The sequence below is a fragment of the Dipodomys ordii genome, unplaced genomic scaffold (genome assembly GCF_000151885.1).
Source record: "Dipodomys ordii isolate 6190 unplaced genomic scaffold, Dord_2.0 Scaffold162, whole genome shotgun sequence".
In the NCBI taxonomy this organism is placed as follows: domain Eukaryota; kingdom Metazoa; phylum Chordata; class Mammalia; order Rodentia; family Heteromyidae; genus Dipodomys; species Dipodomys ordii.
In genome coordinates this window covers 3,472,680-3,497,457 of record NW_012267378.1, presented here as the reverse complement: position 1 = coordinate 3,497,457, position 24,778 = coordinate 3,472,680, and the positions used below count along the sequence as shown (strand labels likewise).

General features: G+C 37.7%; 1 protein-coding gene across 1 annotated transcript in view; it reads right to left on the bottom strand.

Moving 5' to 3' along the window:
* Positions 1–24,778, bottom strand: part of Vps8 (vacuolar protein sorting 8 homolog (S. cerevisiae)) — a gene marked incomplete at its 3' end in the record, with an annotated part of 187,877 nt that overhangs the window by 48,283 nt on the left and 114,816 nt on the right. The window contains exons 29-35 of the mRNA XM_013033034.1: positions 23,302–23,421; positions 22,173–22,229; positions 18,209–18,291; positions 16,873–16,957; positions 16,012–16,110; positions 8,219–8,308; positions 3,023–3,069 (exon numbers count right to left, since the gene is read on the bottom strand). Coding sequence (XP_012888488.1) covers positions 3,023–3,069; positions 8,219–8,308; positions 16,012–16,110; positions 16,873–16,957; positions 18,209–18,291; positions 22,173–22,229; positions 23,302–23,421 — 581 coding nt within the window. The remainder of the gene's footprint in view (positions 1–3,022; positions 3,070–8,218; positions 8,309–16,011; positions 16,111–16,872; positions 16,958–18,208; positions 18,292–22,172; positions 22,230–23,301; positions 23,422–24,778) is intronic.

Sequence of the window (24,778 nt, the reverse complement as noted above, 5' to 3'; positions counted from 1 at the left end):
CAAGTAAAGGTAAAATGATTTGTGGTTTACTAGCAAAAAACGGCTTTCATTGTATTCTTCTCCCCTCCTTCCCTCTCCTGCCCCCACTGTTAAGGGGTGTGATAGAAAAGCACTACTGAGCTACATCCACAGCTGTCACTGTACTTTTAAAAGAGCTTAGTTACTAGCATCTGGCAAATCTAGGAATAGGTAATAACTGAGCAAGCCTTTCTAATACTTCATTCTCCTGTGATTTGCCATTTTCATTAGTATGAAGCTTAAATAGTGATTGTGATACCATAGTAAACGACTATACTGATACTAACATTACCTAGTATGGTCTTTTTTGCTGCTTATTATTATTTTTAATCTTTAAATAGCTGTACAAAGGGGTTTCAATTCAACATGTCAGTTTGTAATAAAGCCTTTCATCATTTTTCCCCATATCTCCCAACCACACTCATCCGCTCAAGTGACCTGTTTCCATTGTCACATATATACAATGAATATTATAACTGCATTTCCCATCCTTTTCTCTTCATTAATCTACCTCCTCTCTTTGACTCCCTCCTACCCCCTACTACCTCATCCAGTTTTCTGGTATTCATTTTCTTTTATGATAAGTTAGTTGTTCAAAGGAGTTAAATCATTGGAATACTCCCTTGGATATACTATACTTTAGTTGATATATTTACATATATATGCATAGAACCAAGTATATGTTTACAAAAATATTTGTATATTAGACCTAACTTCCACATATGAGAGAAATTATGTGTCTTTTTTGTTGTTGTTGGTTGTGGGGCTTGAACTCTGGGCTTGGGTGCTGTCCCTGAGCTCTTCAGGTCAATGTTAGTTCTCTACCACTTTAAGCTACAGCGCCACTTCTGGTTTTTTGGTGGTTAATGCGATCCTCAGATCTCAGCCTCCTGAGTAGCTAGGATTACAGGCATGAGCCTCCAGCACCTGGTATGATGTGTCTTTTTTACCATTTAAAAATGAAAATATAGCTGGGTACTAGTGGCTCATGCCTATAAGCCTAGCTAATTAGGCACCTGTGATCTGAGGATTACAGTTCAAAGCCACCCCAGGCAGGAAAGTCCATAAAACTGCTATCTCCAATTAACCACCAACCAGTGGGAAGTAGAAGTGGTAGAAGGCTAGCCTTGACTAAGAATGCTAAGGGGCAGTGACCAGACTGGGTGCATGCACTAGTAACAGTAGTGAGTTGAAATGAAATGCAAGAAAGGAAACCGGTAATATATGAGCTGGCATGGTTTATGCCGATAATTCTAGTCACTTGTGAGGCAGAAGGAGGATAAAAGAATTTGAGGCCAGCTCTGTGTAAGTTTGAGACCCTATCTTAAAAAACGTTTTAAAAACAACAGGGCTGGAACTTGGCTCAAGTGTAGAGCACTTGCCTAGCAAACCTGAGGCCCTGGGTTCATTCAATCCCTCATACTAGATAGAGGGAATAATGTTTAGTCACCATCACTGTTAACACTTCTTTACTTGAGAATGTACTAAGTTCAAAGATGAGCTCCTCTGACCTTATAGCTTGAATCTCTCGACAGGATGGTTGGGGGAAAGAACTTGGTTAAAATAAATTATCCTTGAGAAAAGAATGGTTCAAGATATAAACTACTGAGCTTCAAAAATTACTATATCAGCAGAATCACTGGTATTTTGATATTTAAAAGTAGAATAGAGGGGCTGGGAAGGTGGCTCAGTGGGAGAGTGCTTGCCTTGCATACCTTAGCACCACATAAGCAAAAAAAGCTGGAAGTGGTACTGTGGCTCAAGTGGTAGAGTACTAACCTTGAGCTGAAGAGCTGAGGGACAGCACCTAGGCCCAGAGTTCAGGCCCATGACTGACAAAAATAAATGAATAAATAATTAATAAATAAATAAAGTAGAACAGAACAATTGAATAAATAAAATTGATACTGGAATTGCTAAAGCAGGGAAATAACTATTTTAATATTAAGTATTGAATATTACAACTTAAGGCTAGAATGTCTGATATGAAAACATATCCAACCCAGAAATATTAACTTCAGGTAAAGTATGTTCGTGCTCTACTCTAGGTATTCATTAAATTCTCCCAGCTCCAATTATTCTGTGGAGTTGGGCTCAGGTATCTGTATTTTTAAAAGCATCCTTGGTGATATTCATGCATACTTCTTGTCAAGATTACAAACTTAGAGGGTGTTTATGTCATTATCCTCAATCCCCAATACATTCCTCTTAGCCATAGTAAAACAAAGATCTCATATGCAAAGCTGCTTTGCCTATACAGTCATTACAAATTTTATCAACTCCTGTTTTTTTAAAATAAGTTTATAGCAGCACTTGCAAAACTCATATTTAATTTTTCCCTCTCATGCCACTAACAATTTAGTCAAAATTAAATGTGCTAGTGAGGGTTTTTTTTAAGTAGTCAGTTAAGAGGTTGGCCGAGAACTATGTAAAAGTAGAGCTAAGTTGAATGCCAGTGGCTTTTGCCTGTAACTCTAGTTTCTCAGGAGGCTAAGATCAGAGGATCCTAGTTCAAGGTCAGAGGCTTTCCTGGGCAGAAAAATCTCTAAGATTCTATCTTTAATTAATCAGCAAAATGCTAAACTGGAGGTATGGCTCAAGTGGTAGAGTACTAGTCATGAACAAGCAAGCTGAGAAAGAACACCATCAATTTAAAAAAAAGTAAAAGGTATAATTTTCTACTTACACATGGAATTAGGTATAGGAAGGCATGAAGCTAGCATAAAAGGGAAAGCTACATTGTCATCAAATCCTTCTTGAAACTCATCCTTATGCCATGACTTCATTATTTCACTTACATGATGAGCAAACATTGAAACTGCTCCTATTCAAATGGAAAATGAGTACCTAAGGATACCTATTTTCAGATCATGAATAGTTTTATCTATGCAATAATTATTCCCCTTACTATTAAAAGTTAATAATATCTTGACCAGTATCTTGATCTTAATTTAGGTCTTCTCATTTCTTACCTATTAGAAAAAAATACAATTTATTAACATACCTTGGATCAAGAAGACTCCTCAAAAATTTGAAAAGTAAAACTTGGTTCTAAACAGGAAAACAATAAAAAATACAATTAAATTTTGAAACAAATATGCCACAGTAAAGAACTACTCTAGACAGTCCCTTTAAAAAGCACCAGTATATCTGTTTCCATGAGGAAATTCAGCATTCTAGGGAGTGCTGAAGAAGCACCTGGCATCCTTTATGCCCTCTCAATAGTCCTAATCACTGTCTTATTTGCTTGTAAGTGCAGAGGAACACACCTTGTTATCTCAAAAAAGGCCCTGAAGGAGACAGAGCGAGGACCTGAGAGACAGGTGCTTCAAACTGCTCTGATGACAGCGAGTTCTGGCGGCACTGATGGGTTTCAAACTGTCCCATCCCCCTCCTGGTGACAAGGGCCTACACTGTGAGACAGTTAATCAGGTGGGGTTGGGGGGTTTCAGGCCCAAATGGAAAACCAGAGCAAGCTCAGTAACTTTGCAACACAGTCAACTGCAGAAGAAATGGCAATCACACTGAAATGTGTCAGCAGTCAGTACATGAAAGAGAATCTAGGTTCTGTGTTACACACTCATGAGCTAACCTCAGTATTTAGTCTCTTTATATCGGGGGGAAAGATTTGTATCTTCTTGCTTTCTGCATAGGGTAGAAGATTAAATTAAAAAAAAAAAAAACCTCTCCTGTTTCTAAGGTTTTGAGAAACCCAAGCAAAAATAATTAGCTTAGTTTTTCTTCTTTATTTCTGGTACATTTACATTTCATCTGTAAAGAGTGTAGGACTTTCAAAGTTTAAAAATGGTTAATACCACTTAATGATATTCATTTAGATTATGATTTTTTAATATATATTTAAGACTGGAGATGTAACTCAGTGATAGTACTCTTGCCTAACATGCACAAGGTCTTGGGTTCAATCCTTCAGGCCATAAAAATGTGTGTGTATGTGTGTATACACTCTTTTTAGTGTTATAAAATCATTATTGTCATATATAAATATATGATAAATATTAGTCTTTGAAAAGTCTGACACATTCATTAGTCTTTAGCATTCTTAAATCCATCTTTAATTTCCTATCTTTTCCTTGTCACTCTGTTTTACTTTACCTGACTTTCCAATCCTGATTAAACTTAACATTCTGGCTAATTTTTGTTTCAAGAATTTCACTGAGCACCAGTGGCTCATGCTACTCAGAAGGCTGACAGCTGAGGATATGGGTTTGAAGCCAGCTGGGGCAGGAAAGTCTGTGAGACTTTTATCTCTACTAAACTGCCCCAAAAATAGCTGGAAGCAGAGCTGTGTCTCAACTGGTAGAGTGCTAGCCTTGAGAAAAAGCAGATCAGGACAGCACCCAGACCCTGAGTCAAGCCCCAGGATCAGCGTGCGTGCACGCACACATGCACACACGCACACACACACTCACACTCAAAACTTTTATTCACAGGCACTTTGCTTGCCATAAAATGTTAAAGGACTTTACAAGATCTGTATGGGAATCTCATACAATCAACAAACTCTGCAGTAAAATATTATTTAAAATGTTAAGGAACTGATCGCTCATGCCTGTAATACTAACTACTTGGAAGACTGAGATTGTTTGGATTATGGTTACAGGCCAGCCTGTAACCCTTCTTAACCAAGATCTGGATGCAATGGTGTGTGCCTGTTATCCTAGCTCCAAGGAAGCCTAACATGTGCCTAGGCACATGCCTGTTCCGGAAAGGAGACGCTATCTCAAGAAACACTGAGCAAAAATCAGGGCTGGAGGTATAAATAGCTCAGTGGTAAAGAAGGGCTATCTAGAGAAACACTGGTGTCTCATGGCCTTGTTCTAGCTACTTAGGAGCTCAGATCTGAGGATTGCAATTCAAAGCCAGCCCAGGCAGGAAAGTCCTTGAGACTCTTATCTTCATTTAACCACCAAAATGCCAGAAGTGGTGCTGTAGCCCAAGTGGCAGAACACTTGTGTAAACAAGTATGAAGACAGTTCAAATCCTAGTACTACAGAACGAAGATGAATCAGACCATAAGTAGTCACCCTTTTCTTTTCTACTACACTTTAACATTTATTGATTTGTATGATAGATGAATGATGTATTCATTTACTGGACCACTCTTTTTTTGGCCATTTAAAAATACCTTTATTAAGGAATTAAACTCAGAGCTAACAAAGGGGAAAAAAAAAGTCTGTTTCATCCACGTGGATGAACTTGGAGAACATTATGGTTAGTGAAATGAGCCAGGTATAGACAAACTAATACCACATGATCTCTCCTCTGTGTGGAAGTCTAAAACAGTTAAACCCAGAGAAGCAGAAGGACCCTGAAGATGGAGGTTGGGGATTTGAGGAGTTGGTTAAAAGATACAAAACTTCTCTGAGGAGAAATGAAAGTGGAAGAGATCTGTTGCTGTAGCACACAGGGACTTTGGTTAGTAACCATGCGTGGGATACACAGAGTACCCTGGAAGGCCTCTCCCACCTTCCACTTGCACAGCAGGGAACGTCTCTCCCTGGTTTATCCAGTTATACTAAATAAATACCATGTTGCTGGTTCTAGTCTTTACCCAGATGCATTCTAAAACACACAGCTGAGCTTGTTATTTCCCTTGAAAGACTGTCTTGTGGCTTTTGCTGGCCATTAGGAGACTGTGTAAATGCAAGACAGTCAATCATTATGCCGGCCTAACGCATACTGGACCACTCTTTTAGCATTCTTCTAGCTATAGGAGAAAAAGTTCTGTAATTATTAATTTAACATTTTAAAGAACAATAACACCACAAGCACCACAACAGTGATACTACCAGAAATGCTGACATTTAAAGGGAACAGAAGCTGCAGTGTTGGAACTGGCATGAACAGGAGCATCCTGTTACCTCTCACCAGCCTAGATCTGAAGTCCTTCTACACATTTCTTCTATATTCTGGGCAGAGCTGACATCATGCCAGTCAAACTATTTTGTAGCTCTTTTTGGGTCCTGTTTCCCTCCTTCAGTGCAGAGATTTTCATTTATGTTTTCTTTTTTTTCTTTTTCTTTTGTCTGTTGTGGGGCTTGAACTCTGGGCTTGAGCGCTGTCCCTCAGCTCTTCAGCTCAAGGTTAGCACTCTACCACTTGAAGCCACCGTACCACTTCTGGTTTTCTGAGTGGTTTATTGGAGATTAAGAGTCTCTCGGATTTTCCTGCCAGGGCTGGCTTTGAACCATGATCCTCAGATCTCAGTCTCCTGAGTAGCTAGGATTATATATAGGCGTGAGCCACCGGCACCCGGCTTCATTTATGTTTTCCAGTGTTAACCTTGGTACCACAGTGTTCAAATTGGGTACCACAGCATATTTATTGAATTAATGGGTGAGTCTTTTTACTTGAGTTAGCCAAGCCTAGTACCTGGGAGTCATTTTTACAACTTTCCCAGCATATTCAACTAATTTCTGATTCTATACAAATATATCAGGAATTATCCCTACTTCTGCCACTTGGTCTTAATCCTTACATCTTTTGCCTAGATGTTTTGCCTGTAAGTTATCTCTGTGCTCTAGTTGCCTTTCTTGCATGTCTACTGTCCATTTTGCTATCCAGAGTTAATTTTCTATAAGGTGGGTCAAATGTCAAGACCTGAGTAAGTATAACAGAGAAGTATAAATGTCTTAGTACTACATATAATATTAGGGTCCAGGCTATGTTTTTAAAAGCCCATCCCTCCCAAAACACCTCTTTTAGCTCACTCTAACTCTACTTCCACCCCTGTCCCTAATACATCTTGTTTCAAACACTTGACTTGAATCAGAGAATGTGAATATAGGCGCTATTTCCTGCCTTTTATGTCTTTACATACCCAATGTCTGTTATCTAAAAAGCCTTTTCCAATTCCATTTGGAAAAAGGAATCAATCATTCAAAGATTCAGTTCAGGCAGCTTTAAGAACACTTGTCAGACTTTCTCAGTCTATCATTCCTTTCTTGTTCCTAAAGTACTTTTCCTCTATAGGGTGTCTCTTAAAACGTCATACTATAGTTATATAAATGCTCCTCTGTTCCATAGGAAAAAAATAATGGAAAAGTTAATATTTCTGTTATTTATTTGTGTTTACTTAATCACATGTACAGAGTTTGAATTCAGGGCCCTTATACCAGCTAAGAAAGCACTTACTAACTGGCTATTGTTGCTTCAGCTATTTTTCAGATAGTGTCTTCCTATTACTCAGGGCTGCCCTTCAACCATGATCTTCCTTCTGCCTTCTCTTGTGTAGCTGAGATTGCAGGAGTGTGAACCACCACACCCATTTTGTTTTTGGAAATGAGTCTTGTTAACTTTTTTCCTGGGCTTGTCCATGAACATGATCCTTTCATCTCTACTTTTTGCATAGCTAGGATTACAGTAATGTGGCACTGTGCTCAGCTTATATTCTCATCTGTGTTTTCAGGATCTAGTACACTATGGTACAAAGGAGTGTTACAATGAGTACTTAAATGAATTAATTCTCTATCTTTGTCCTCACATCTTTCAACTCACTATTCTGTTTTCCATGTTTTACACTATTTTTGCTATTTCAAGACACTGGGTTGTTTGTGTCTTGTGTCCCCATCATTTTCTTATTCCCCACGTCTATCTTGTGACCATTTTTGGTTCCATTGCCATAGCAACTGACAAAATGATAAGAAAAATATTAGACCTATTAGAGATACTTCTACCGAGCTTCTCAATATTCAATATGTAACTATATTCTAGGTAAGATTTTATACACACACATATACACACACGCACATGCATGCACACACACATATAAAGTCAGCATGAAGATAACAAAGTTCTAAGTAAGCAACATAGGAACATGATGAGTGCCAAGAAAATCCAGCTATGGGTTCTGTGGCATATAGAGGGAAAAGAGGATCATGTGTGAATTATGATTCCTAGAATAAACACAGGTTATAGTTTTAGAGGTGTTTGTTTGATATTAATATTTGTTATATCAAAGATGAACTCCCTCATTTTAAGACTCAGAGCTCTTAACAATACTATTCCTAAATAATATATACACACATACACATACATGCTTGTATATAATGTAGACATTACTATTAAGTAGCTACTATCAACTTAATAAATTACTACTATAAAAAGTTCTTAGTTGAAGATTCAGTTATTGTTTTCCACTGGATATTTTTCTCCCTCAATATATGACAACAATATTTACCTGAAGTTTTTGAATGACGGTTTCAATCTGTGCAGAAAAGTGGGTCGCAATCAAATCTGCAGCCTTACAGGGCTTCAGAGCCACAAGTTCCTGAAGTTAAGGGAAAGACAAAGCCATTTGTAATGTGCATTTAGATGGGGTATCCATGGATGTAAGGCGTGACTACCTAGTTCAGTACTGTTACAAGCGTGCACCAGGCATTCCAAGAGACTGGACAAGTGGCACCTCAATTTAAGAAACATGTTGCAAATGAACAAAATTAGGAATATGCCACATAATAAAAATCAGAATTAGATTTTAAAAAGCAATTCAGAATTCTTAGAAAATGAAAAGACTAGAAAACTCTGGATTCTGGCTATGATTAAAAATAGAAGGGACAAAGGCTTTTCAAATTTCCTGTGATGCATTTCACCCCTGAACTATTAAAAAAAATAAAAGGAAGAATATAGCTGTCATTTCTCTAGCTAATTATTATAAAACTTTTTTTCTGGTGCCTACAGAACTGGAAATGTCTGAGGAAATCAATGTAAGATCCTAAGTCATAAAGGAGACTCAAACATAAACCATTGTTCATTAATTGCTATTACTAAGTCTGCTTCTGGCAAGTCTAAGATTTCCATGTGGTTTTTCAAACTCTCCTTGACACTACTAGCTTCAGTTTTCTCCTTGAAACTATTACATTGGACACTGTCACATTGCCTTTAACCTTTTCCATTATACCTTCTTTGTGGGAACACTGACCAACATAGCTTAGATACTTGGCTAAATGCAAAGACTAAATGTATAACAACAGCACAGTATGTTAGCTAGTAAAGTTCATATAAGTTATTGCAAAGTTTCATGATACGTTAATAATTGTTGTGTTGGGTAGCATTTGTAGATCCTACTATAATACTTTAATACATATCAAAAGAGAAAGGGTGCGAGTAGTCTATTTCACAAATAAAAATAGGGAATATCACTACTAATCTGCAGACATTAAAAAGAAATTGCTAGAAATTAATTTATTCTAAGTTTAAAAATTTAGAAACAGCCGGGCGCTGGTGGCTCACACCTTTATTCTTGCTACTCAGGAGGCTGAGATCTGAGGATCGAGGTTCAAAGCCAGCCCGGGCAGGAGAGACCGTGAGACTCCTATTTCCAATAAACCACCAGAAAACCGGAAGTGGCACTGTAGCTCAAGTGGTAGAGCGCTCGCCTTGAGCTGAAGAGCTGAGGGACAGCGCGCAGGCCCAGAGTTCAAGCCCCACGGCCGACCAAAAAAAAAAAAAAATTTAGAAACATGTAAGTTCTTTAGAGCATAATAAATTAACTTAAGAAGAAACAAAAATAATGAATGTATTTTTCAACCATTAAAGGCACTGATGGATTAGGGATGTGGGTCTGTGCAGAGCACTTGCCTAACATGCAAAAATCCCTGGGTTTGATCCCCAGGGAAACACACACATACACACACACACACACACACTTGCTGGGTATGGTGGTAGGTGTCTGTAGTCACAGTTATTTGGAGGAAGTAGAACTGCACAAGTCTAAGAGTTTAAGGTCAACTTGGGCAACATAGCAAAATTCTGTTACCAAAAAAAAAAAAAAAGAAGGAAAGAAGGAATGAAGAGAGGGAAGAAAAAAGGGAAAGAGGGAGGGACAAAAGAAAGGAAGGTAGAAGAGAAAAGCTACTGAATGAGTAGTGGAAAATCAGTCCATAAACTCACTGGTAAGTCATAATAAGCAACTAAGGAATGAATATTTGCAACATCAGCTAACTACTTGTAGAAAATAGGCAAGCAACATTCTGAAAACTGAAAACAGGATAAATCTCTAGGAGAGGAAAACCACATATTGATTTGGACCATGAATATTGATACAAATAAGTCTTAAAAATGAAATCCAATAATACATAAAAACAGTATATTAGGATCAAGCTGCTTATATCTGTAGAACTCAAAGTTGGTTGTATAGCAATAGAATTTACCATAGAGGGCTGGGAAAGTGGCTCAGTGGTAGAGCGCTTGCCTTGCATGCCTGAGGCCCTGGGTTCGGTTCCTCAGCACCACATAAGCAAAAAGAAAAAAGCCGGAAGTGGTGCTGTGGCTCAAGTGGTAGAGTGCTAGCCTTGAGCTGAAGAGCTGAAGGACAGCACCCAGGCCCAGAGTTCAGGCCCCACGACCAGACCCCCCTCCCACCAAAAAAAAGAATTTACAATAAAAAAGCAATAGAGAACAGTGAAAAAATTAAAAATTCATTCATGAGGAATCCTTTTAACATACAAAACAGAAGACAATTTCCATAAAAATCCTTAACAGCAAACATCAGTAAACATCAGTTGGAAAAAAAATTTAATAACATCAACATGTCAGGCACTGGTGGCTCACACCTGTAATCCTACCTACTCAGGAGGTGGAGATCTGGGGAATCACAGTTCAAAGCTAACCCAGAGAGGAAAAAGTCCAGAGGCACTTATCTCCATTAAACACACACACACACACACACACGCATGTGCACGCGTGCGTGCGCGCACGCTAGAAGTGGCTCAAATAGTAGGGCACTAGACTTGAGCTAAAAAACTCAGGGACAGTATTTAGGTTCTCAGTTCAAGTTACAAGACTTACACACATACTGACACACATTAACAGTAATATTAAATAATGTAAAGTTGTGACAACAAATCTACCATAAAATGGAAAAACTACAAAAAAACCCATACAACTTTACAGAATGATACTGAATAAATGATTATAACATACAGTCATAAACTGGAATACTCCATTTTAAAAGCTTACTATCTTTAAAATGGTGTAAAGATTTGACACAATGCCTATCAGAATCAAAATTAAGATTCTGTCAGGTGCCAGTGGCTTATGCCTGTAATCCTAGCTAATCAGGAGGCTGAGATGTGAGGGTCACAGTTCAAAGCCAGCCCAGGTATGTAAGGCTCAAGCTAGTCCTGGGGTTTGAACTCTGGGCCTGGGCACTGACTCTGAGCTTCTTTTGCTCAAGGCTAACACTCTACTACATGAGCCACAGCGCCACTTCCACCTTTTTCTGAGTAATTTATTGGAGATAAAGAGTCTCACAGACTCTCCTGCCTTGGCTGGCTTCAAATCACAATAATCAGATCTCAACCTTTTGAGTAGCTAGGATTACAGGGATGAGCCACTTGCACCCACTAAGATTCTTATCTCCACTAAACTACCAAAAAAGCCAGAAGTGGAGCTGTGGCACAAATGGTAGAGTGCTAGCCCTGAGTCCAAGCCCCAAGCACTGGATACACATGCAAAAAAAAAAAATTGTTTTGTTTTATTTTTGGTAGTTCATAAGCTGATTCTAAAGTATATTAGTAAGATATAAAGTATGCAAAAAAGCCATAACTCTGTTAAAAGATGTCAAAACATATTACATAGCAACAATATTAAAGACAGCGTAGTCTTGATACAGAGATAGACAAACAGGCCAATAAAAGGGAAGGCTCAGGCATAGCTCAGTTTGTAGCGCTCTAGCCAATGAGAGAAAGCAGCAGGTACCAAGCCTGAGTCCCAGTTTCAAACCTTAAAAAAAAAGGGGGGCCCCAGAAAAATAGCACAGAGAGCCTTGATGTATTTCTGACCATGGGAGGACTATGGTGCAAGGTAGAAAAACAGCCTTTAAATAACAGTTGCAAATAGTGCATACATGCATCTAAAAACTTAACCATGGTTTTAGATCATATTCAAAAATGCTTTTAGATGGTTCTCACATTTATGGGTTATAAAACAAAGACCAAAGGCTGGGAGAATATCTCGGAGGCAAAGTATCAGCTTAGCATCTTTGAGGCCCTGGGCTTGATTCCCAGCCCCAACAATAAAGGTTTAAAACACAAGAAACCATTTAGATGATGATAAAGGATATCTTCTTAAGTATGGAGGGGAAACAAGTTACTTTTCTAAAGTAAGAACGATAAAAAGTTTGGAGGAAAAAGCTACCGAGTAGAAGTTATTTGCCACACATATCTCTGATGAAAAGACTGACATACACAAAACACAGAAATCCTACAGATCAGAAGGAATGAAGAATATTAATAAAAATTGGCTAAAAGGGAAGAACAATTGACATTGTTCAAAATGTGTTGCATTCATAAGTCAATATGTTGAATTAAAACCCCTTTGTGCAAACTAAAGATAATAAAAACAAATTTAAATGGGCCAGTCCTTTAATCCTAGCTACTCAGGAGGCTGAGAACTGAGGATCACAGTTCAAAGCCAGCCTGTGTAGGAAAGTCCGTGAGACTCATCTCCTATTAACCACCAGAAAACTGGAAGTGGTGCTTGGCTCAAAGTGGTAGAGTCTTGAGCAAAAATGCTCAGGAACAGCACCCAGGCCCTGAGTTCAAGCTCCACAACCAACAAAATAAATTAATTCATTAAAAAATTTAAAATTTAAAAGAGGTTGACAGGCACATCATAAAAGAAGAAATCTAAATGGCCATGAACATATGAAAAGCCCATGAATCTTATTAATAATTAAGAAATATAAATTTAAAACATAATGAGATACTATTACCAGTTTTCCAGATTTTGCAAAGTCTTCAAACTTAGCAAGGATGTAGTCAAAACGAGTTCTCTCATAAATGCTGGCTTCATACAATGCCATTAATTAGAAATTATATACCTGAGAGCAGAGATTGTCAGTTATCAAGCATCAGCATGGCTTGCAGAGCTGTGAGAACACACATTCCTGGGACCCACCTCCTGTTTCTGATCAGGAAGGTCTAAAATGAGACTGAAACTGCATTTCTATCAGGTTCTTGGCTGAACCTAGACCTAGAACTACTGTTCTAAAGAAATGTAGGTGGCTAGGGTCTGGATGCACATATAAAAATACAGAGAGTAATTTCATTTAAGTAAAGTTCAGAAATAGGCAAAACAAAAACAAATGTAGGGAGGATACAGTAATTACATACAGTAGGAAAGGGAGTGATGGGTATATTTGTATTTGTAGGGGAGAGGTCAGGGTTTGTGCTCAAGAAAGGACACATAGGAAAAGTCTGGGACACTAGATATATTTTATTCTCAATCAGAGCCAAGAAGGTTTGCCTTATTAATTTGTGTGTGTGTGTGTGTGTGTGTGTGTGTGTGTGTGTGTGTGTGTGCGTGTGCTTTCATATGTTCATGGCCATTTAGATTTCCTCTTTTATGATGTGCCTGTCAAACTCTTTTAAATTTTAAACTTTTTATTGTGAAAATACCGTAAAGAGGGGTTACAATTACATGGGCAAGATAATGAATACATTTCTTATCAAGCATTGTTGCCTCCTCCTTTGTTTCCCCTTCCCATCCCTTCCCACCCCCCACCCCCCCGGCCAAAGTTGTAAAGTTCATTTTTCAACATGACTTGTACATCTCATTGTTGCAATGGGTCCACTTATATCCCTATTTAAACGGTTTGTTTTTGCCCTTCCCCTCCACAAATTATACCATCATCAAATACAATGAAAGCAAGGGTTATACGGTGGGGGAGGGACATACAAAGCAACAAAGAAATCATCTTATAAATATGTTAGAAACAATCACAAGAAAGAAAAAAAATTTGAATACTTATCTTGGGGTTCATTTCAACTAACATCAACTTACCTAACCTTTTCTGCTTGTCTCAGACATATACTAGTTATTGCAATTAAGGGAAACCATAGGACCTATCTTTCTTTGGGCCTGGCTTACTTCACTTAATATAATTTTTTGCAAGTCTTTCTATTTCCTAACAAATGGGTCAATGTCATTCTTTCTGATGGAGGCATAGAATTCTATTGTGTATATATATCAGATTTTTTTGATCCATTCATCTACTGAGGGGCATCTGGGTTGGTTCCACAACTATGTTTACTGCAGCATTATTTACCATAAATTTAAAATTTTTTTAATGAATTAATTTATTTTGTTGGTTGTGGAGCTTGAACTCAGGATCTGGGTGTTCTCCCTGAGCTTTTTTACACAAGGCTAGTACTCTATCACTTGAGACACAGCTCCATTTCTAGCTTTTTGGTAGTTAGCCAGAGAGAAGAGTCTCAAAACTTTCCTGCCCAAGCTGGCTTCAAACTAGGATCCTTAGATCTTAACCTCTTGAGAAGCTAAGGCATAAGCCACTGGCACCCGGATGCTTTATAATTTTTTTTAAATTAAACTGTATATTTGATTTAGCCCTTCTCTGACATTTTGTTGGTGGTGGTACTGAGATGTCAACTCAGGATCTGGGCTTGCCAGACAGATACTATACACCATGTGAGCTATGCTCCTAATCCTTTTTGCTTTAGTTTCTTTTGAATAGAGACTTGTATTATATCCTGATCAGCTGAACCACAATCTTATTTATGTTTCTTGAGTAGCTAGAATGACAGGGACACTCAGATTTGTTTTTATTAGTTGAGGTGAGGTCTTACGAACTTTTCTTTCCTGGCTAATATCAAAACATGATTCTCCCAATCTCTACCTCCCAAGTAGCTAGGATTACAGACATGAGCCACTGCACCCAGTTCTGAACTTTTAATATTTAAAAATATTTAAGAATCTATTCAAATAAGTTTTATTCATACTGAAATAAACATTTAAGCCAGAGATAATTTGTCAGGAGAGCTCAGACTCAATCTAGGAGTAGATTTTAGGTGTTTGTGGATTCCTGAAACTACAAATAAAAGAATATTTTTAAGCCCATGTGTAATATTAAGAGACATAGATCCAGTCTTTCATTAGATAGTCAGAAAGGTCTAGAACTCCCAAAGTGCTAAGAATCATTAACTTTAGGCTGTGTGTATTGTCAAAAAATTTCATCATAACTTTGTTCTCTGTGTTTTTGATTGTATTTACATTAATGAAGACCCAGAAGTCATTTAATGAAAACTCCATTTAAGTGTAATCATGGCCTTAGATATTAAAAGGTTGAAGGTGAGAAACTGCAGAAGTGGGGAAAAAAGAGTCAGCAGAAGCATTTCTTGCTTCTCCAGCATGAGCTGTCTGCTGAGTAATTTGTCTGCTCATTGATTAATTCATCACGTTTCACATTATGCAGAGACACAGCTTCTTTTTTTTGATATCTGGAGTCCATGTGTGCAGACCATGGCATAATACAGATGAGTGCAAAAGCAGAATGTAGCATAATGTGACACTACAAACCTGAAGAGATTTATGAAAAGGACGTCACAATGAGTGAAGAAAAGAAAAAGGTAAAATTCAAAGCTGAAGGAACTCTCATTGGGATTTTTCACAAAGATGCATTCATGCTGTTGTTGACAGGAAGCAGACAGTAATAAATAATGTGTGTTGTGCCCTGAGACCCATACCAAAGTATAGTGACCATTGGGGACCACACATCTCCTGACTGACTGTGCCAACTCTCACCCTGATAATTTCACCTAACATGATGTTGGCACACAGTCTTTTTTTTTTGTTGTTGGTGGTGGGGTTTGAACTCAGGGCCTGGGTTGTCCCTGAGCTCTTTTGCTCAAGGCTAGCACTTTACCATTTGAGCCACAGTGCCTCTTCTGGTTTTCTGGTAGTTAATTGAAGATAAGAGTCTCATGGACTTTCCTGCCCAGGCTGGCTTTGAACCATGATCTCAGCCTCCTGACTAGCTAGTATTATAGGCGTAGGCCACCAGCTCCTGGCTGGCACATACAATCTTATGTGAAAAACAACAACAACAAAAACTCCCTGTAACCTCAAGTTAACCTACATAATTAATAGTTGCCACTGCTTAATTTGCATAAAGTTAATTTGGAAGGCATCCATTCAAATGGGAAAGTTTAAAATGGTTTGTTGAGTGAGTACCTCAATATGATCCATTGCTTTCTTCCACACAGACTGCTTCTCCTCAGCGCTGTGGCCAGGAATGGACAAGATGTTGTGAATGTAATTAAAGACTTCTTCCTGGAGAGCACGAGAGAAGGTATCCATTAACTCACTGAGCAATATTGAGTCTGCTGCTATGTATAGATCTTGGGAAATAGTTATTGCTTGAAGATGGAAATTATTTAGATATAATTAATCAATGGAAAACTGAACAGAATAATTACTTAGATTATTAGAAGTAACAAACCTATTCCAATTAACTGGTTTCAATTTACTAACTTTCAATGACCACTTAGTGGAGGATATCATACTTCGGCTTTTGGTGGTCCCTTCCAAATTCCCAATCTCTACCTAAACTAATTTTCATTTCATCTATACAATCACTACTCAGTTGCTTAAAAGGGCCAATTTCCTTCATCGTAGGACCTTTGCATATACTGTTCCTTATCCTGGAACAGCCTTCCTTTGGCTGCTTGTTTGAGTGGCTTCTCAAGGAGCAAAACCCAATCTATAAGTGGTTTGGCTGAGATTCCTTCTCTGGCTGTGCTGTTATAATTCAGTCCCCATTATCCTTCAATGTTCACCCAACTCTATTCCATAGCACTTACTACAATTTTAAGTATGTACTTGGCTTCGCTTATTGTCAGTCTCTAACACTAACTTATAAATTCCAAAGAATCAGGAACTATATCTTTTAGTTATCAATATAGAATTGTCTTACAGTAGGAGCACAATAAAAATTTAGTGAATAAGTAGAGAAAACCTTGGATCAACAAACATTTCTGTTGCTGGGGTGAGGGGAGCTGATTATGTAAAGAAAGTAAACAGTCTTTTACTTACCTCTCTCAATGGGTCACGCAAGTAGCAATCAATAATTTTGTCATATTGGTGTTCACGTTCATACATAAATTCACAAATTTGATAGCTAGAACACAAAAGGAAGAATTTCAGTGCACCCATTGGGCAGGTGGTTGTTGGCTTTCATATTGCTCAATCATACAGGTTAATACTGCAAGAAATGAGTGATATGATTTCTGTTGTTACACAGTTGCATAGATTGTGTGTGTCTAATGTGAGTGATGTTGGGATACTGGAACAGTTCAGATTCTGATGATCACGTTAGGGATGCTCAGCCAGTAAGAAATATAAAAAAAAAAATTCAAACTGTGAAAAATTCTGAAACCTGAAACTCTTCAACTGCAAACATTCCAGATAAAGGATACTGAACCTGTACTAAGTAGTTAAGGAAGTGAGCATCCACCTGCCATGCCCCTAATTGTAGGTTTAAGATTCTATTGAATATAATGTGTACAAAAAAAGATGAAGATAGGTACAAAAATGTTAAGAAAACAGTGTGATATAAGAAATGATCAATAAGGTAACAGTATTTTGCAAATTTTTATATTGTTTCTCTGTTCAAAATTAGTATCTCAAAACATTCAATAAACTTAGATACATAGCAGCATTACCATATCATATCTTATTTGCTATGTCAAACCTTGTCTTATATACATAATTATCAAAAATCCATGAACTATCATGGAAATAAAAAGTTAAAAAAAAATCTTAGCCAGGTGCTGGTAGCTCCTGCCTGTAATCCTAGCTACTCAGGAAGCTGAGATCTGAGGATTGTGATTCAAAGCCAGCCTGGGCAGGAAACTGGAAGTAGAGCTATGGCTCAAAGTTGTAGTGTGCTAGTCTTGAGCAAAAAAATCTCAGGGACTGTTCACGTAGACCCTGAGTTCAAGTCCGACGACTCACAAAAAAAAAAAATCTAAAACCAAGTGTGTTGGTCCATGCCTGTATTCTAGCATTTAAGAGGCAGAGGCAGAAGGATTCCAAGTTCAAGGCCAGTTTGGGCTCATACTAAGACCCTGTTTCAAAACACCAGAAAAAAAAAATGAAAATACTGCAATATTGTAAGATTAAAATTTCATTTTCATATTAAAACTAATCTACAAACATTTCAAATTGATACCATCAATTTCTGGAAACTTTACCAATTCTAGAATTCAAATGAAAAGTAAAAGCTTTGACATTTAGATTTTTGTTGTTATCTGCATAGTGTTTCTTAATTTTAGAAAGCAGCAGTACATCAGTAAAGTGGGCTTCAATTTAGGGAAATGCAATTTAATAGTTCTATGGACAACAAATATACAGATTCAAAACAACTTACAACTCAGCTTTTTCTGCCATGCGGATGAGTCGGCTCTCTTCAAATTGAACTATGCCTCCAGCCTGCAGCAATTCTAAAAGGACCTGAACACATAAAACAAATAATGAAAACACTGGGGAATTTATTTTTATTTGCTAGCTCTATAAGGGTTCATGCAGACCATAACTTACTTTTCTTTTATATTCTTACTCAGTGGTATTTTGGCTTGCTTTCACAGATGCAAGGGGTTAGATTATTATACTGTTGACCATATTGTATTTAACTCTTATAAAAAAAAAAGACAGATGGCTCTGCTTTTCAAACATGGAAGGAATGTCACAGTATTTGCAAATATGGTCCTATTAGAATGCAGAACTGATTATCCACCCCTTTCGAGTTGAAAATGACTGCATATATCTTTTCAAGAAATGAGGTTTTGTTTGGTACTTCTTTATCTTCGGGTTAAAAAAAAATCTATTGTCCATAGGTAGTATCTATGTTTACATGCTAAAACTAATAAAAATTTAAACATTGGGATATTTCAGAGCAGCAGCATTCAAAATACCTAAAAAGTGGAAACAAGCCCAAGAATGAATGGACACCCGAAATGTGAAACACACACACATGCTACAACACAAATGAACCTTAAAGATACTATGCTAAGGGCTGGGAATGTGGCTTAATGGTAGAGTGCTTGCCTAGCATGCATTAAGACCTGGGTTCAATTCCTCAGTACCACATAAAGAGAAAAGGTGGAAGTGGCACTGTGGCTCAGGTGGTAGAGTGCTAGCCTTGAGCAGAAAAAGCTCAGGGGCAGTGCGCAGGCCCTGAGTTCAAGCCCCAGGACTGGCAAAAAAAAAAAAAAAAGGAAAAATACTTTAGCTCATGTCTGTAATCATATCTACTCAGGAGATAGCTAGCCTTGAGCTGAAGAGCTGAGGGACAGCACCTAGGCCCAGAGTTCAAGTCCCATGACCAAAAAAAAAAAAAAAAAAGTACTATGCTAAGTAAAATCAAATCAAACACAAAAGGCCAAATACCATATGATTGCCCTTTTTTTTTGGTTGTGGGGCTTGAACTCTGGGCCTGAGTGCTGTCCCTTAGCTCTTTAGCTCAAGGCGAGCGCTCTACCACTTGAGCTACAGTGCCACTTCTGGTTTTCTAGTGGTTTATTGGAGATAAGAGTTTCACGGACTTTCCTGCCTGGGCTGGCTTTGAACCATGATCCTCAGATCTCAGCCTCCTGAGTAGCTAGGATTACAGGCGTGAGCCACCGGCGCCCAGCTATGATTGCACTTTTTTGAGCTATGTTGGACAGGAAAATAGAAACAGAAAGCAGAACAATGGTGGCCAAGGGTTGGAGAAAGGGAAACTAGGAGTTGTTGCTATTTGTTTAATGTAAATGGAGGTTCAGTTGAGGAAGGTGGATGATCTGAAGATGTGGTGATGATGACTGTACAACAGTGGGAGCATACTTAATGTCACTGCATTACACACTTAAGATAACTTATTTTTACAACAAAAAAACCCAAAATATGACACTCATATAGTTAATTATTTATCATGCTAGCTGAACAAAAAATATGAGTAGAATATTGAGCTGGATTCATCAATACTTTTAAGTAAACCTCAGAAAACACTACAGAGGCATGGCACAGTTATTAGATCAGTGTGAGAAAGAAAGTGGTCCCATGTAAAGCTTCCATCCAGGGTCCCAAGACCCTGGAAACCAGGGAGTCCCAGGACTCCAGGAAACTATTTAACAAAGTGCTTTTCTAAAACAGTAAATCTATTATTTTTAATTTAATTTTATTGTCAAAGTGATGTACAGAGGGGTTATAGTTACATACGTAAGGTAGTGAGTACATTTCTTATTGAACATTGTTACCTTCTCCCTAATTTTTCTCCTACTTTCCCCCTCCCCCAGGTGTAACGTTTACTTCCAACATATTGTCTTGTGAGTATTGCTGTTAAATTGGTTAAAACCTCTCCAAATTTTATATTTTGGTACCCAAATTTAATTCATGTTGATCATTAAAATGAACTGTTAAATACAATAAATGTAGAGTGAATCCTAACTGCCCTGTCAGTTTGGAATAAAATAATAGGAATGCCATGATTGGAGTCAATCTTACCAAATACTAGAGCAGATGGCTAAACTTTCAGGGACTTTGTAAGCCAGTTATTAAGGATAGCAATTATTGAAGATTGACAGTTGTATTAGCTTATGGTTAAACAAATTTAAAACAAAGGTGATTAATATTCAAACTCACCATTTCCTAATTACTTGGTTATATTTGACTCATACATATCTCAAGGTCATTTCTATCCACTGTGGCAGCACCTGAGTGATGGAAGTATCTTACACCTGTCCTGCTGTGCATCTTCCCGTTCTGCATCCAGTGACAACACACTGGTAGGTTAGATCAACTGTGATGGGAGTACTTATATTATGGGAATTAGCAGATGCTACAAATCAGCAAGGTGCTTTTAAAAGATGCCATCTTTTTAAAGGGTTGTAAAGCTAAACAAATAAATAAAAATAACATAGAGACTATACATGGCCACAAACCCTAAAATATTTTTTCTTTGGTACCTTTATAGAGAAAATTTAATAATCCTGGGATGGAAAACAGAAAAAATAACAATAGGGTAACTGAATTTAAAAGTGTCTGTCTCTGCATTATGTATTACATTGTGAAACAAATTGTGGATTTATTTTCCCAGCATTCAAAAGCTGTTATCTGATTCAGCAGAGAAATCATTCCTTCAGAGGAAGGAGTAAGGTTCTGACATATGTGTTGTACTTTCTTCTGTTCGTTTACATAAATGAAAACAACCACTAACATAGGAACTCAGCTATTAATGACTTCTCAGTAAGACAATTTTTTTTATATGTAGCAATGACATAAAGGAATAAGTGTTGCATTAGAATAGAAGGATTTAGGTTTGTCCTTTAACAACTTAATGCATCAATTTTCTATATTTCTAAAATGTAAAGAGAGCAGATATTCTATAATATTAAGATTCTGTGATTGTTTTTATATTTAGATTTGGCTTTGTTTCTTGTTAATTTATCTGTTTATTAGTTAGTTACTTATTCATTATTTATTAGTTTCTATCACTATATATGGTTATACACATGATCCACTCTTACTGCCAAATAAGGGGGTCTTCTATTATTATTTGTATCCAATATAATTTAAGAGACAGCCACAATTATAAGACTGTTTGCTGTCCTGTGATATTCTGCAGCAGTTTCTGGGCTAAAGCAGTGCAAAGTAGTCAGTGTGGCTCCTCTATACTCTATGAGCTCAACTTATTGAGCTATGTTCTAGCTAAGAAGGTCAGCCATCATTTTGCTTTTTAAAGGCATGTTTTCACTATGTATCCCAGGCTGGCCTAGAACTTGCAATCTTTCTGATTCTGCTTCATCAGGGCTTGATTACAGGCATATACCATCAGTCCTCATTTGCATCTAAAAGATTCTAATAGTAGATGTGCTCCTCAAGAAAGTGGCATAAATACAAAGGAGTGGGAACCAGTTACCATCTTACAGTGATCACAGGAGGAGCAGATGGGGTCAAGTCTTCAGAAGGGAATCCTAATGCAGTGGGGCCTCAGAACTCTCATAAAAATTGTGTGTGCCAACTTTTATAGCAGTGTTTCTGGTTCAGGGCCAGAGCAGCTAGCAATGGTCAGATGAATGACACTGGTGGTACAACAGATGCTACCTTTTGCTACCTAACAGGAAGATAAATTATTCTCTTTGGAGTCATGCTGGATACAGACAGGCCCACTGTGCCTAAGAATTTATTCTGATGTAAGATCTTTCCACTGGAACTCTTCCATCAACACGATTTCCCAGTTGCCACAATCTTTAGCTTAGAATTAGGGTTTGAAATGAGTTATTTTCCCTGTAGGTATGTCTAGTGAGATCTGACTTCTTTCTCATTCTTTAGCAAAGAATTCTAGCAGTTCTTACCTGCTGTCTCTCAGAGTGCCTGGAGTCATCATCAGGACTACAGAGGAATTCAAGAACCTGGTCAAAAAAAAAGATCACCTTTATTGTATATCAGCAAGCATGCCCTAACACTGTTGGGATGGAAACAGCAATGACTACCCTTCCAATGTGAGGATTCCTCATTAAGCTGTAACAAATATCATAGTGTATGGTACCATCCCAACTGACTGTCCTGCTATGTGAGACATCAGGCTCCCATATGCTAACAGTGTAATGTGTGCTTTTTATACATATTTCTTTACTGTTCAGGAATTCAGCTGAATATGTAGCTGTGCTGACCTTTTCTGATAATGCCATAAGGTAGTATCATCTATATTCCTTAACTTTTAATTCTCTAAGGCTATGGATTGAGCACTGACTTTGTACTCATGATGCCTGAATGTGAATCCTAACTTTAGTAACACAAAATAATAAATTCCTGTGAAAAATGAAGCTTGCTAAGTATTACTTTAAATAAGTTGCTTAACTTCTCTAGGCATCATTTTAAAATGGGGAACTGTATCACTCTAGAATTGTTGGAGGACTGACAATACACACATATAAAACTTGGCAGCAGAGCTTAGCACTATGAAGTGCTCAGTAAATACTAGTCATTATTGGCTGCTTTCTTCAGGAAAAAAGCATTTTCTTTGTCATCTAGAGCAATGTTTAATTGTGACCAGGAAACACTTTCCAAGTCAGAAATCATTTGTAAGTAAATTGAAATTTTCCAAACGTACTCTCTTCTCCAGATGATTGTCACTATGATCTTACTACCAGTGAGATGAGGTGGTTCTTAACTTAGAAAATTCTTGAGCAAAGAAAGTTTAAGCAATTTAAAGCAACTGAATTTATAGGGCAGAATCTCTATAAATCAGTCTCTCAAATGATACTTCATGATACCAAGTGTCAGAATCATTCAGAATATATTATTATACTATTACTCAGAACACATCTTTAAAATACACATGCTTAACTCAGATTAAAGATCTCTATAGTCCTCTCCCCAATAAAGTGCTTATCCAATGGTTGGTCATATTAAGAAACAGTGAATATTTTATGAGCAGTTAACAGGAAAAACAGTTCTAGTCTTGTTGTTAAAGACTTTCACCTGATCAAAGAGGGTTCTGTTCACAAACAAGGTATTGTCAGGCTTTGCAAGCTGCCGTGCCAGGAAAGTAAAGAGACATCCTACTTGTGAGGGAGTGAAATCTGAATTCTCCACCATAACCTGGAAGACAAGAGACCATTTATTCAATATGCCATCTGGTTTGGTGGAAAAGAAAAAATATACACAATTAGAAGTGAACCATATTACTGAAGACTGAGAAAAGATTCTTGTATGGACTTTGCAAAAACTATGTTCAGTAATATTTGGAGAAGGAGCAATTACTTGCATATTCTGAAATGAAAAAATTTTAGTGGTTTTGGCAGCTTTCTGGCACAACCTGGAAGAGAAGTGAATCATAGGAGAGGGGGATATGAGGTTTCAAAGAAATATTAATCATGTTTCTCTCCAGAATTCTTAGGATTCTACTAAAATTAAATTAAATTAAAATAACCCTACTTAAAAATGTTCTTTTGAGCTGGGTGCCAGTGGCTCATGCTTACAATCCTAGATACTCAGGAGGCTGAGATCCGAGGATCAAGGTTCAAAGCCAACTCAGGCAGGAAAGTCTGTAAGCCTCTTATCTCCAATTAACCTCCAGAAAATGGGAAGTGGTACTGTGGCTCAAAAGGGTAGAATGCTAGCCTTGAGCGAAAGAGCTCAGGGACAGCCACCAGGCCCAAGTCATGGGACTGGGGAAAAAAAAGATTCCTATGAACAAGGAAAGAAGAGAGCTACTCTGTAGTCTAAGTGTTAAGATAACCTGTGAGTAGAGATTTCCTGAAAAGAAGTCACTGTAGCAACCTTAATGAAGTGAACAGCTTCTGCCTAGTCCACAGGCAGATGGGGAGTGGGTGGGTTCATATCAGTAAATCTCAGTCATTGTTCTGCTTTATCTCAGCTCTGATCTCCCAAGTCACCAGGCATTCTGGCCAGTGCCTCTAAGGGAATAATGAACTAGAAAGGAAGGCAAGATAAATAAACTCTCTTAAATAATAGGCATAACATGATCATACTATTTAGGGTGCAAATAATTATAGAAGCACAATGAAAAAAAGTAGTTCAACCATTAGAGTGAGAATTTGCAAAGAACTGAGAAAAATCACTTTTAAGTTAAGCTTTAAAGCTCATCAGACCCCTTGCCAAAGGAAAAGTTATCAAAGAGAGGAGTAAGCAAAGATAGGGATACAGGAAAACTGATGTTTGTTAGGGAAACTGAAAGTTTCATTAGGATTCTGCAGGAGGGAAAAATAAGACCAAAAGAGATCAGGCCTCAAATGTCAACCTAAGGAATGTGGATTGAAGCTGCTAAAGAAGGGATCCTAATCAGAATAATGCCCATAAGGATTACCTATCTGTACATAGGCATGAATAACAGAAGAAAAAGAAAGCAGTGGGGGCTAACATGCAAGTGAGCACAGGAGTCCCAGGGAGGGACAAAGGTGTTCAGAACTAGGGCAGTGGTATGAAAATGGAAAGA